Below are 15622 nucleotides of genomic sequence, written 5' to 3'. Positions count from 1 at the left end.
CCCTCATCTATAAGAATAATCTAATACTCCCCTGAACATCTGCCTAACTAAAACACAACACACAAATGTTCATTTCCTCTCCCCCCACCCACTCCTTCTCTCATCTCTCCTTACATATGAAGTACTCTCTGTATCAGAGACTGAGCTGAGGTCTAGAAAGATAAGCATGAAAGAATTTCTGTCCTTAAGGAGCCATCACTGCTGTGCAAAGATAGACATCAACCCTGGAGGAGATACAAACATGCTACGGAGGTGAGGGTGGCTTCCTACAAGGGGACACACACACACTTAAAGTAAAAAAAAAACCTGGGGCTCACCAGATGGTGACAGGAGAGCATCCCAGACAGCAAAAGCATCCCCCAAAACAAAAAAATCACTGGACACAGTGGCATATATTTGGAGAGCTTGACCTAGTTTGATGTGACTCAACTCTAAGTGAAAGGACAATGACTGAGTTAAAGTGGGAAAGGGCCATGGAGAAACCATGTGTACTACACTGAACATATGGGACCCAGCCTCTGAGGATTGGGGTCCACTGAGGAGAGTCAGGCCAGGGAATGACACATCAGGGTTGTCCTAAAGATGTCCATCAGCTAGGAGATGGACCAGGCCCCATTAGAGCTTCCTGCGATGGGATTGGTGGGGAATGAGAAGGGCCTGAAATAAAACCAGGGTCGCCATGAGAGAGCTGAAATTAAAAATAACAACATGTGCAAACAACAGGGGGTTCCTGTGTTTGCCTTGTGTTTTCCTCATCCCCATCCACGGAGGCCATCTGCCTGTCTTTGTGGGTGGGGATTCTACCCATATTTCAAGATCCCACTGAAATGGCTGCATCCTTCTGTAGCCCTTACACCACCCCCAGCGGAGGGCATTCTCTCCTCTCCTCTCCCCTCTCTCACTTCTCTCCTTCAATGGAACTTTCATAGAAAACTCCTTGTCTTTCCCTTGAGGCACTTGACATTTTCTGCCTTGTATTATAGCTTCTTATATAAAAATGCCCTTCTCTTTAGACTTTCCATGACTTTTTTTCATGTGGAATAGTCTTAGTCACCTCTTATACCCTTCATGACTCCTCTGCACCATGTAATCCTGCACACACTGAGCCTACTCATCACATATAAATGACTGATTTAGAGACCTGATGTTTAGAAAGGCTTGGTGATTTCTTTAAGTGATGTGCCTCCCATAGTCAGATGGCCAGAGTCACATCTAGAACCCATGAATCCTGAATTCTAACACAGAACTTTTAAATGGCCTACTTATATTGAGATCAAGCTAAGCACCTGGCCCCAACATCAAGGAGCCCCTTCTGTCATGACCCCCATCCTGCATTGCCCCACTGCAGGGAGGCACTGTATTCAAGCTGGTGCCTTAAAAACTCAGCAACACTAATGCACATCTGTCCTTGGGAGCTGGCAGCTGGAGGCGGAGTACAGGAAAGCAAGCATTTCTGGCACACACTGTGGGAAGCACGTTGCTATTTTCAGTGGTACAGTCTGTCCCTCTTGGTCTCTTTCCCTCGCCTTCCTAGACAGACATCTACGGGAAATCAATGAAGGTCTCAGCACCGTGACACGGAGTCTGCTTTAGCACTGTTCCAGCCCGGCAACCAGCAGGCATGTGAGCAATGGCAGCCCCAGGCAGGGGAAAGCCTGGCTGGACTGTTCAGAGAACAACTTGCTCCTGATGGGAAATCCTACTGTGCATCCTCACCCAGTATCTATAGACCAAATGGTTTCCATCTCTGACAATTACTTTTCTGCTGATTTATAACAAAAATACCATCAACAAATGTTTTATTTATGAGCAAAAAATACTGTTATTTTTGCAGTACTGGACATTGAAACCAAACTTTCCATCACTGAGTTATATCCTCAAACTTTTTTTTTATTTTTTGTTTTTAATTTTAAGACAGGATATCACTAAAGTTTCTCCAGCTATCCCTCCAACTTGTGATCCTCCTGTTTCAACCTTCTGAGTAGCTGAGATTGTATGTCCAGCCAGGTATTTCTATATGCCCCATATTTTGAGTCCAATTCTGCACCACAAAACGCCAGGTGAGTTCGTGAGGTGACGTCATACTTATTAACATATTCCAGGTCTTACTCTACTTCTCCACACCCTACTAAAACTCCCCCAGAGCCCCCAGCCCCTGCTCTTTATTCCTTAGACCTTTCCTACTTGCATCAGGATCTTTGCTAGCTTAATTAAGGGAAACTAGTTTTAGGAGATGTCAATAAGAACAAGAAGATCCCCTGGGGTACAAATATGTCTGTTTACTGCCTAACCAAATTCAAGTGGTACTTTGGTATTTTTCTGGTTGTACTTCAGAATGCTTTGAAGGCTTTGCTAGCCTAATGTTTCCTATATCTTTTTTGGGCTACACATGAACTGCCTCTAACATTGGTCCCAAAGTCCCGCTGACATGTTATGGAACTCTAGCTTCTAGAAGCAGTTTATAAAGCAGACTGAAACCTAGTAGCAGACAGAACATTTGTAAGTCTCTTTCCTAAAAATGAATAGCCTAGAGTCAAATGAAAAGATAAGCTTGTGATGAAATGATAATAGAGACTCTGTGTGTGTGTGTGTTTGTAAGTGCTCACATGTGGGTATCAGTGTATGTTTCTATGTACAGAATCATGCTTAATGACATCTTTTTGGATTAAAAATAATAAAATGTCTGAAGATAAAGCTATCCAGTTTTTTTTCTGTTACCTGATAGTTTGATTTAAAAAGAAGAGATGTTAAAGTGTTTTGGACAACTACAATGCAGCTGGAATAAGTATACTGCTTTGGAAAGTGACTGCTAGGGATAGCACTTATTTCATGTACAAGTTAGAATGTGTCTGCTGAAATCCAGATGCATTTTTATGTGCATACCTTGTGTGTGTGTGTGTGTGTGTGCGTATGTTCCATGTGAATCATAGCCTGCAAAGGCCTCTGAGAATAAAACAATTTTATTAAACTGAGATTCAAGAATAAGCAGTAACAGGACTAACTGGTAGAGAGAGAAAGAGAGACACCTTCTGAATCAGAGCCAACACTTCTGTTAAGTCTTGTTCACCATGGCAGGCAGGAAAAAGCCCCTAAAAATGTTCACACTTAATCCCCAAACCTGTGAATGTGTCACTTTATGCAGCAAAAGGGACTTTGCAAATGGGATTTAGTTAAGGATTTGAGGATTATCTGAGAGATTATCTAAGATTATCTGGGTAGGCCGAATGTAATCACATAGGTTCTTAAAAGCAGGAACCTTTCCTCTGTGATCAGAGAGAGATGTGACTCTGGAGAAAGGGTCAGAGAGATGCAGACAGCACTGTCGGCTTTGAAGCTGGAAGTGGGCCATATGCCAAGGAATGTGGGCAGTGTTTAGAAGTCAGAAAGTCAAGGAATTAGACTCTTCCCTAGAGCCTCCAGAAAGGAAATACCAGCACCATGCTTTTAACCCAGTGAGACCAGGGCTAGACTTGTGACCTACAGACCGGTAAGACAGTAAATCTGTGTTGTTCCAAGCCACTGAGATTGCAATAGTCCATTAAGAATCAATAGAAATCTAACCCATCACCTTTTTCTATCCTCATCCATCAGATTACACTGTGCCACAACCTCTCAGCATGTTTTCTGTAATACATGCCTGTACTTCAATTGCTTTCATTTATGGTCATGGACTTAGTACAACACAGATGATATCAGATTGCTAGTACCAATACCTAGAAGGAACTGCTTGCAAATCATAGAAGATAGGAAGTGTAGCCTCAGAGGCCTCAGAATACGATCACCTCATTTACAAATGAGGAAACCGATGTATTCACTGGTCCTCCCTCCCACCCACATCTTCCCCATCTTCCCGAACCCATCCCCTCACACTGTTTACATTTAAACACCAACCCAGGAGACAAGAAGCACAAAAATGGGAGGTAAGGAACTGGTCATTGTGCTTCTACTTACACCACTGATCATTTATGAGTATCTGTTTTAATGAAAAGTTTTGTCTTCCTGGTGGAATTTAGCAAAGCAAAATCTATTCCTACTTTCATTAAACCATGAATTCCTTGAGCTTTGTATTTTTTTTCTCTTGGGAGCCAGACTTGATGAACACCTAGCTGTTGTACCAAATCCTTGCAAGGATAACATTGAGTTAACTTAGGCAAATACAGAATAACAAGCAACAGAAACATAGATGCAAAATCATGATTGATCATTCCATCAGGATTGTTTGACTTTGGCCATGACATATGCACAACCCAAACTTAAATCTTTATTCTAGGAGCTTCTCCAGGTTCCTTTGTGGAATCCTAGAGTCCAATACTAAATAAAGGTTTCTGACCAATGGAGGTGGCAGCAAATTTAGACACAGAAATAATGTGGTGACTGATCAGCGACTGCTACAAACTCACCGGTGGCCCCAGGGCACCTTGTGGTCCCATGCTGCCTGTGATCCCTGGGACTCCAGGGGCTCCAGGAATGCCCTAATAGAGAGGTAGGAAAATGGAACAAAGGTGAGGACTCACACATTCTCATCTATGACAGCCAACTTTCAAGCAAGGGTAACAAACACATGACAGCCTCCTACCCCTTAAGGCTTCTGAGCTCTGTTCATTCCTATTCCCAACTGCCAAAGATGGGAAGATGTTAAGTCTCTACACTATTGGCCAGGTATGGTTCTTTCACATTCAAGCCTTACCTGTGTCAACTAAAAGCTAAATCAATAAAGGTGGCAGTGTCACGGAGATAGAATTATCAAGCCATATGGATATATTATTTATAAAGAATGCTTTAAGGTGAGCTCTATACCAAGGGACAAGTTGTTATACCATAGGAGAGATGGCTGTTGAGTAAAACTTCTGACAGAAAGAAAATTCTCAAAAGAAACGAAATGACTTAAAGAAGAGTACACCCAGTAGTTTTTGGAAATACTTACAATGGGCCCTGGTGGTCCCGGAGGGCCAGAGGAACCATCCTTTCCAGGAAATCCCTGGGGAAAAGAAACACATTATGTCAACTATAGGGGGTACTTTACATGACTTTCATAATGGGCTCATCTAATTCCTTTTAATATCTGTGGTGGGTGGGAGGTGGAGTACCAAGGAATCACTCTGGACTACCAAGGGTTCACTGTTTTCAAACTCTTCGTGAGAATCATTCTTGGCAAGACCTTTGTGTCTGTTGGCTCCACTAAATTGTTCAGTGCAAGAATTTTGGGTGTTAAAAAATGCCACTTATAAACTTAAACAGGAATTTGTTTCAAGAAAATGTTTTTATTAAACCATGCATAACAAATGAGGAGGATCAATTTTTTTGTAGTTAATAACCAGACAAAATGATGAATTAGTGTCTTTCATGACCTAAGGTTCTTAAGCAAGGAATACCTACCAGAAATCTCTATTGCAACAGGAAAATTACAATATTGAAAACTCTGCAACTCCAGGAGCAGACTGGGAGAGAAAATGAGAATAGGAGAAGCTTTGTACTTCAAGGATATGGATCTGACATGGTGATGTCTGTCATCATGGGCTTACAAATGGAGACATGTACGTTCCCATTCCATGCTGGAAGAGTGTAAGGCAGAAAGAAAATGATGGATGTTCTTTTTAAAAGCATCTTCCTAAGTTACTGGGTGTGTGTGTGTGTGTGTGTGTGGTTTTTATGTGTGTATATAAGAGCTGGAATGACTTACTCTTAAATTATTTTAGTTCTTATTTGTGACTGCTGGATTTTCCAATGCAGTTACCATAAGATGAGGTCTTCAATCTAAATTTTATAATAGGTTCATAAAATTTTGTTCAAAACATTACCTCCTACTGCAAGGACAAATAGACTTTTCACAATGGGACTTGACTTCTATTGAAATCATCATTTCCCATCTCATATCAATTGAACCCTACCTCATCCAGCTTTCCTAATGCCTCTCTCAACTCTCTTTCTGACATCTCTCCAATCTTTTTTATGAGTTGCTCTTTTCTTTATTTTACTTAGGAAAATGCATCTTCTTGGGAAACCTCATCCATATTCTCATTATTTCTCCCACCACAAAATGTCAAGTAAAAGATGGTAAAGGTCAGTGGAATGAGGACAGAAGAGGCTGTGAGAGATGGCATGGAACAGGGTAGGATGTCTGTATATGAAAAATTCTGGTCATAAAGGCTCTTTCATCACTTCAACCTCAGGCTTATATTCATCACTCCAGAGAATGAAGAGAAAGCTAGAGCCCTCTGCGTTCCTGGCTTCCTTGGTCTTCCAGGGTACATCGCTTGACATCGCTTTTGAAGCTTCCTCACAATTAGTTTGGAGACACATGCCTGAATTCTGGCTAACACAAAGGGGCCACTTCCAATTCTAGCCATAAACATTTCCTTGAGTGATTTTCTACTTTCTTTTCCCCTTCCAAAGCAACTTTAGAAGTCACATGTTGAAGATAAGTGTGTTCCAAGAAAGACCCAAAATCCCTGAATGACTGTGTGGAGCAGAAAGTGCCCTCCTTTCTCCTCCACCTAGCCTTGAGGACAGCACTGGACTGTCAACAAGCAATACAGTTTTATTTTATTTCATTCTATTTGATTGTATTGCTTTAGACCACTTAGAGGGTTGGGGTTGTAGCTCAGTTGGTAGAGCATTTGCCTAGCATGTGTGAGGCACTAGGTTTGATCCTCAATATCACATAAAAATAAATAAATAAAATAAAGGTATTGTGTCTATCTACAACTAAAAAAAACACTTAGATTTTAGGGTTACAGTGTTATCCAATATTTATATAAAAGCTAATATTATTTTGCTTTGTGTTTTTTACTATTTCTGTTCTTTTGCTGTAGTAAAAAATAGTAATAAATCTGAGAAGTCTCCAGTGCTAAGCCTTGATACAGATTAAGTTACACACATACAACCTGCCTTGGATCTGCTAACGAAACAACAAAAGTTAATCTGACCTTAGTAGGGAGAAAAGTTATTATTTTATTTATTCATTTATTTTTTAAATAAATGAATTTTATTGGGGTGGGGGATGCCGGGGATTGAACCAGGGCCTTGTGCATGCAAGGCAGGCACTCTACCAACTGAGCTATATCCCCAGCCCTCAAAAAAAAAAATCATTTCAAAGGGAATTTAAATGTAGCATGTCCAGGAAGAAAGGCATATAAAAATCAGAATAGGTGAGGGATGAACAGAAATCTAGAACTCATTCTGTCCAAATCCCTCATACTCCAAGTAAGAAAACTTGGAGCCAAGAACAAGTTACGAAATCTAGCTGTCAAAAAAAAAAAATCTTTTTGATAACATATTCCTTTTTATTAGTTGAGTTTCTCATAAGAAAAAATGGCCTCTGGACACATATTCAGTAAGTTAAGATAACATTTTTAAAAGGGCTTCTTTTTCTTTCTGTCTTAAATGTCTTCTAGCACAAGATAGGCAGGGTACATGCACCTACATGTGAGCCCACACATGACACCCAGCCACAGCGACTGCCCAGCAATCCAAACATCTTCCCTGACTGTTTCTAGGTCATGCCAGAAGGAAAAAAATGCAAATGCAAAGAGGGTCAAACTTAATCACAGAGAGAGGAGAGCCATGACAGATTTTTTAAAAAGAAGCCTGCAGAAAATTGCATTGTTCCAAGGAGGATGTACAGGAAATAACACATTGCACTCCTCTCCCCATCATGTGTAAAGGACTTTAAAAAAGCAACATGGCTCTGTGCCCAGGGTCTATGATGATATTATAAGGACACTGCTATGAACAGGTTTCAGTTCACCTGATTTATAGACCCTGAGTGCTTCACCTGGAAGAGAAGATGATGTAATGTGTTCTTACCTAGGAGCTTAATTTGGAGTAGGAGGACCTAGTATTTTAAGACTTTTGTGTGTATGTGTGGTGCTGGGGTTTGATAGACCTAGTATTTTAATGGGAACAAATGCATCCTAAAAAAGATGTCTGCTCTGTGTTCTTTCACATCAGTATCCCCAGAAGTTGAAATTTCTATTTCCTATTTTTAGGGCAGAAATTATATTATTCTTTCTTACATTCATAACTCCTTCCTAGCACATTTTTGGCATAAAATAGGTACTAATAAACATTTAACTTGAATAAAATTGAAGCTCCTAGAAGAAGTGTTCTGCTTATCATGATAAATAAATCAATGTTTCTTGGAGATATGATGAGTATGGAAATGTAAAGGGCAGGGGGAATGCAGGCATCAATCCTCCTTGGTCTTGAGCCCTCAAAAAAAATGTAGGAAGATATCAGGAATTGTCTAACCTCAGAAGCCAAAATTTCCATTTAGGTTTATAAAATGTAAAAAAAATAAAAAAGATGTCTATGTATTACTAATACATTAAAGCATTTAATATATTAAATTTAAAAGGGGCAGTTTCCAAGGAAACTAGAAATGGATTCTTGTGTAGCTGATTTATTGCAGGAGCATTCTTGAAAGAAACTTGTAATAGTGAAAGAAGCATGAGAGGACAGAAGAATCCAGGTGGAGAAGTGAATTATCTCAAGTTTGTTCTCAGCCTGATGCCATGAGAAGCTCTGGAGTATGAATTACAGATCAGAGTTGACCCACGGTCCAGGGACAGATATGGCATTTCCAAAGGTGATTCTTTTGGGAAGGGGAAAATTGGTAGCAGTCAACACTCACAGAAGCTAGGGGTTGCTGCCAGATAAAGGGGATCTAATCAGGGTATCAACAGCATCCACTATAGTATATGTTATTCTGGCACTTTTCTTCTTAGACCATCATAAACAATTGAACGTTATTAGATATAAAAGTTCAAAAATAAAGGTAATCTTAAGTCTACTGTGTATTATCTGTTTTCATCAACCCAAATTATAATTTCTGTGTTATAAAACATCATAACTGAGAGGATGTTAGCCTTAATGCTACAGTCAAAGCCATTTTCCAAAATTCTCCATATCCCTAGAAAATAAAAGAGGCTCCTATTTTGCAACTCATAAAATAATTTGATTTTTTAACTTCTGGATTATAACAGTAAATTTATCTTTGAAATATTTTTCTCTGTAAGCTTCACATTAGTCACATAACTCAGAAATGCTTGCAGAACTACCTCCTGCTGGCTGTTCTGCTAGATTTGGAGTTAATCTCAATGAAAAATACAATTACTTCCTGAGGAACACATGGTTTTTCAAACAATGAAAAGGACCAACCAACAAGCTGCTATGATGGTAGACCAGAGAGGTCCATGGAAACATATGGGAAGACCCATAACCCAGGCTTGGGGACACAGGGAAGTGTTCTCAGAATACATGGCATTTAAATCAACTGACTCAGGATGGGTAGACTCTGCTGTAGTTTGAGTGTGTCCCCAGAATGCACGTGCTGGGCTACAGGACCTTTATGAAAGGTGCCCTCATGACTGGATGGATGCTGTTGTCATGAGAATGAGCTTGTTAGAAAGCCAAGTTTGACCCTCTCCTGCTTTCTTGCTTCCTACACAATGCCTTGTGCCATGTTATAACACAGCAAGAATCAGATGCACCACCTCAGTCATGAAATTTAGAGTCTCTATCACCATGACCCAATAAGTTTTGCTCTTTATAAATCCCCTAGTCTTAAGTGTTCAATTGTAGCAGTATAGAATGGACAAAGACACACTCATTGCACGGGTCTCCCTCCTTAGGTACCACTGTGTTCCTGCACGGCAGCAGATGCTGGGCAAGTGGGTTAACTCCTACATAGGCTCAGGCCCCATTTCTCACCTCTTCATCCCTAAGTGAGCAGCAATAGCAGAAACTTTTTATATAAAAACAAAGAACTTGGTGAAAAGAAATTTTTGGTAAAGTGTGCAATTTAGAAAAATATGTGCATTTTTATAAGGAAAAATAATTGGCAGATTCTAGCTTTATGACATAGTAGAACTGCAACCAAAGTTTACAAAATATTTTTCAACCATTAACAGAGAAAAATGTGTTCAGATTTCCCCAAACTTTCCTTTATCTATAAAATTTCCTTTTCATAGCAGATAGCAATCTGAGAAGTGTGTTTATGAATTAAGTATCCTCATAAAAAGCAGAAATCCTTAGTTTAGTAACAGAATGAATATTTGGAAATAGAAATTTTATAAGCATAAGATGGGAATGCACTTAAGTTGACAAATATGTATTTTTAAAGTGCATGAAATCAGCCACACACAGAGATGTTTTATAACACCAACAGCTCCAGGAATTTTTTCCCTTTTTGGTATTCCCACCTCAAAATATTAATATACACCCATATCCCACATTAAAAATAATTCTCCTATAAAAACTTGAAAGGATTTTTTAAATTTATATTTTGAAACATTTGGCTATGAGTACATTAGTTAGTTATGGTTGGCTATAATTTGTTAGCAAAACACAATTTACCTATAATTTACTTTCAAAATTACTAATGTTCTAATAAACACTAAATGTACCTATGGCTGAAACTGGCAAGGTGGTGTTTTATAAACATTTAATTAAACATTTATTAATTCCAATTTTCAGTTTTATTTTCCATACTCTAGAGCAAATATATATGCTTTTTTCAAGTTTCAAAAAAATTTTGTAGGCTTTTTTTTTTTGTAGGCTCTTAGAAAGTTTATGGTTTCTAGGTTCTGTGCCTATATCATCTGAAGGATAAAACCCACCTATCCACTACTAGTGTTGCAACTGAGATTGAAGTCAGCAGCCAACACACTATGTCTGTGGTATTAGAAATAGCAGGCAGAACTCCTTACTCAATCACCCTTGCCTTCTCTGAAGCCTACAATGGATACTAGCTTCAACATTCTGGAACACGGCCAATTGTGAAGGTCCTTCAACTGGTGGAGTGAGATCTGCAAGCAGCTGGAATTTGAAGAGTTGGCCAGACTCAAGTAGCAAGGGCTACAGAAATACTTGAAGAAACCCCTGATGCATAGTTGCAAAACTGTGGCGTGACTCTGGACTGCTGTGAGCAGACCAGTGTGGCAGTCAGCCAGCAGAAGTGAGGCTGCTACTTGTTATACAGGATTAAGACCAACACCAAATTAAGAGGCCAAGCAGCAAACAGAGCCTGCAAACAATGATCCAGGCCAAAGATCCAGGATTGATCCTTATGTATGATACCATGTTGGGTCTCACTGAGGAATTTGCAGTAACACAAAGACACATACATTAAACATGTATGTATAGGGTACGTGTGTGTATGTGATATTTATATACAACTTAAATAGATATATAAAATATAAACATAGATATTTTTAGTGATCAGTAGTGATGACTTCAGAGAATTAAAGTAAAATTAAAACACAAACATCAATAATATTCCACCAAAGAAATTACTTTGACATACAATAGATCTTACACAATATATTAGCCAGTGATTCCAAAACCTAGTTGATAATCAGAATCATTCAGCTTTTTAAAACTATGCATTCCTAAGTCATGCCTAAGACCATCTCTATCTGAATCTCTGAGGTTGAAGTCCAGGAATCTGTATATTAAAAAAACAAAACATAACACAACAAGCTGCTGACATAAGTGGTAGAATTGTTGATTTTCAAATATAAAATATCTGGCCAGATCTTCAAGGACAACATTAAGACTAGAATGTAAAGTAGATGTTATTTCTGCTATTCCTATAGCCCTATAGATGTTTCTCTTTTATTCATATTTTTATTGGTGTATTGTAGTTTTACATAATGATGGGATTCACTGTTACATATTCATATATGCCTACAACATAACAGAATGCAATATTATTCCCCAGTGTTTCTCTCCCACTTCTCCAGGTCCCTTTCCTCTTATTCTACTGCTCTCCCTTTGATTTATATTAGACCTGCCCACCCCACATTTCCTTTTCTTTTTCCTCTACCTTCCACATATGAGAGAAAACATATGACCATCGACTTTCTGAATTTGGCTTATTTTGCTTAGCATAGTGTTCTCAAGTTCCATCCATTTTCCTGAAAATATCATAATTTTCATTCTTCTTTATGGCTGAATAAAACTCTATTATATGTGTGTGTGTGTGTGTGTGTGTGTGTGTGTGTGTATTCTCTTTATCCATTCATAATTGACAGCCTTCAAGGCTGGTCTCATAGTTTGGCTATTGTGAATTGTGCTGCTATAAAAACAGGTACACATGTATTCTATAATATAGTAATTTTAATTATTTAAGATACTAAAGAATTTAATGATCTTTGGAGGAAATTCCATAATGATTACCATAGTGATTGTACTAATTTACAGTCTCACCAAGAGAGTAAAATGTGTCGCCTATACCTATATGTTATGGGTGTTGATCCTACATTTTTTTATCCATAACCTCTTCAGCATTTATTATTGTTTGCATTCTTGATGGGTGCCATTCTAACTGGAGTGAGATGAAGTCTCAATAGTTTTGATTTGCATTTACCTAACTGCTAATAATATTGAACATTTTTTCATATATTTGTTGGACATTTATATTTCTTTTTTTTTTCAGAAGTGTATGTTTAGTTCATTTTTCCATCTTTAAATTGGGTTATTTGCTTTTCAGGTGTTAAGTTTGAATTCTTTATGTATTCTGGATATAGCAAAGATTTTCTCCTATTCTGTATGTTCTCTCTTCACATTGTTAATTATTTTCTTTGGTGTGCAGAAGATTTTTAAATTTGATGCCTTTCTATTTATTAACTCTTGGAATTATTTCCTGAGATTTAGGGATCTTATTGAGAAAGCTGCCGCCTACACCTACATGTTGTGGGTGTTGATCCTACATTTTCCTATGAGAATTGCATAGTTTCTGGTCTAATTTCTTCATTTTTGATACATTTTTATTTGACTTTTGTGTAGGGTGAGAGATAAGTATCTAGTCTCATTTTTTCTACATATGAATAACCAGTTTTCCCAGAACTATTTCTTAAAAAGTCTATCTTTTCTCCAAAGTATGTTTTTGGCACCTTTGCCAAGGGTCAGACGACAGGATCAGGTGTATTGTCCCTGTGTCTTCTATTCTCTGCCATTGGTCTCTATATGTATGATTACCATAGTGATTGTATGTTTTTATGTCAGTACCATGCAATTTTTGTTACTGTAGCTGTGTTGTATAATTTGATGTCAGGTATTGTGATGCTTCCAGCATTGCTTTTTTTTTTTTTTTTTTTTTTTGGCTTAGAGTTTCTTTAGCTATTCTGGGTCTTTTGTACTTCCAAATGAATTTTAGAACTGTTTTTCTTTTTCCAGTTCTGTGAAGAATGTCATTGGTATTTTACTAGGGAGTGCATGGAACCTGTATATTTCTTTTGGTAGTCTGGCCATTTTAACAATATTAGTTCTTCCTATCCATGAACATGGGAGGTCTTTCCATCTTCTTGTGTCTTCTTCAATTTGTTTCATCAACATTCTACAGTCTTCATTGTAGAGGTCTTTCATCTCCTTGGTTAGATTTACTTCTAGGGTTTTTTGTTTGTTTTTGTTTGGTTTGTTTGTTTGTTTTGAGGTTATTAGGAATGAGGTTGCTTTTCTTATATTTTTTCTCAGCAGATTCGTCATTGGTATACAGAAAAGCTGTTGATTTTGTAGGCTGCTACTTTGTTGTATTTGTTTATTAGCTCTATCAGTATTCTGGTGGAGCTTTTTGGATCTTCTAAGTATAGAATCATATCATCTGCAAATATTGACAACTTAACTTCTTTATTTTCCATTTTTATCCTTATTTCCTTCTCTTATTTAGTTGTTATGGCTTGTTTCTAGGAGTACATTGAGTAGTCTTATTTAGTTGTTATGGCTTGTTTCTAGGACTACAATGAGTAGGAATGGTGAAAATGGACATCTCGTTATATTGTAGATTTTAAAGGAAGCAGTTTCAACTCTTTTCCATTCACTAAGATGTTGGCCTTGGGTTTGTTTTATAAAACTTTTTTTGATGTTGTGGTAGGTTCTTTCTATCCTTAGGTTCTTCAGTGTTTTTTTGTAAGCCATGAATTTGATTTAAATCATAAATCAAAAACTTTCTTTACTTCTACTGGGATGACTATGTGATTTTGTCCTTAATTCCATTTATGTGGTGAATTACATTTATTAACTGCATATGTTAAACTATCCTTGCAACCCTGTAATAAAACCAACTTGGTCATGATGTACCATCTTCTTAATATGCTGTCAAATACAATTTGCTAATATTTTATGGAGGATTTTTGCATATAAATTCATTAGAGATATTGGTCTTTAGTTTTCTTTCCTTGATTTGTTTGGGATGAGAGTTTCCTGGCTTCAAAGAAAGATTTTAGAAATCTTCCATCCTTTTCTATTTCACTGAATAATCAGGAGCACTGGCATTAGTTCTTAATTAAAAGTCTGGTAGAATTCAGCTGAGAATACATCTGGTCCTGGGTTTTGCTTTTTTGAAACGCTTTTTATTACTGCTTCTATCTCACTGCTAGTTATTGGTCTGTTTAGGTTTTCTATGTCCTCTCAACTCAATTTTGGCAGGTCGTGTATATCCATTTCCTCTAGGTTTTCAATTTGTTAGAGTATAAGTTTTCAAAATAGTCCCTAATGACCCTCTGGATTTCTGTTATGTCTGTGGTGGTTTCTCCTTTTTTCATCTCTAGTTGCAGTAGAAGTATCTCTAAAGCTAGGAAGAACATGGAACTAAATAAAGGCTCTAGGAGCTGTGACCTTCTAAGATGTGCACAGATTTGCTCCTATCTAGGTAAAGGTACAGTGATCAAAGAACTGTGTTTTTATTGGTGAAGCATCAATTTCTACTTAAGTAAAAAAAAATTATTTTGTGGAAAGAAAGAGTGTGGTATTGGAAGTCTGACACTTCCTAGCATTCCAGTTCCTTCAACTTTGTGAGTTTCAGGTTCTTTGTCTGTAAAGTGAGGATAACAGTGCCTAGTGTTTGTGGTTATCCTGAGCATTAATGAACATGACTTTTGCAAAGCACTTTCACATATTCAATTCTTAATGGCTATGGTTGCAGCTGTTTTTATTAAAATAATCTGTCAAGTCCCAATTGAATATACTATTACCACTGCTGTGACTAAAGGGATTTTTTCCTGGGATTTTATAAAAAAATCCATCTAGACTCACAAAGGAAAAAAAATCAAATCATTTTCACAAGTTTCATGATAGAATCTTACATTTCCTTTTCTGAAGTAGGAAGACACTCAAGGGGATAATAATCACGAATCTCAGTATTTCACAAAATATCCTGTAGAAGAATCTCCCATTACTGCCTAACACTTATGATGGGAATAAAATCCAAATAGTTGACTCAGGCTCAATTTCTCAAGTACACTTTAAGTCCTTCTCACTTTTAACGTAATGGGACATTCAGTACAATATGGCCTTTGTGTATATCAAACCCACATAATTAGTAAGCATGTTTCAAGTGTCTTTTCAAGGCAGAATCCAAGAAAATATTTTAGAAAACCAAACTTGCATTTTTTAGACATTTTTTTTACAAACTTCTAAAGCCACTTAATATATCAAGTATAGGCATTATAAAATGTTCTGGCTCGGGGCTGGGGATGTGGCTCAAGCGGTAGCGCGCTCGCCTCACATGCGTGCGGCCCGGGTTCGATCCTCAGCACCACAAACAAAGAAAGATGTTGTGTCCGCAGAGAACTAAAAAATAAATATTAAAAATTCTCTCTCTCTCTCTCTCTCACTCTCTCTC

The 15622-nt window shown here is 37.8% G+C and overlaps 1 protein-coding gene across 5 annotated transcripts in view; it reads right to left on the bottom strand.

Moving 5' to 3' along the window:
* Positions 1-15622, bottom strand: part of COL14A1 (collagen type XIV alpha 1 chain) — a 205969-nt gene that overhangs the window by 28870 nt on the left and 161477 nt on the right. For all 5 annotated transcript variants that reach the window (XM_081265815.1, XM_081265817.1, XM_081265818.1 and 2 more), the window contains exons 41-42: positions 4925-4978; positions 4401-4472 (exon numbers count right to left, since the gene is read on the bottom strand). In XM_081265815.1, the coding sequence (XP_081121941.1) occupies positions 4401-4472; positions 4925-4978 (126 nt within the window). The remainder of the gene's footprint in view (positions 1-4400; positions 4473-4924; positions 4979-15622) is intronic.

The sequence above is a fragment of the Spermophilus citellus genome, assembly GCF_964194105.1.
Source record: "Spermophilus citellus genome assembly, chromosome: 14".
NCBI classification, from domain to species: domain Eukaryota; kingdom Metazoa; phylum Chordata; class Mammalia; order Rodentia; family Sciuridae; genus Spermophilus; species Spermophilus citellus.
The sequence above is the reverse complement of the archived record's forward strand: the minus strand, read 5'-3'. Positions and strand labels throughout refer to the sequence as shown.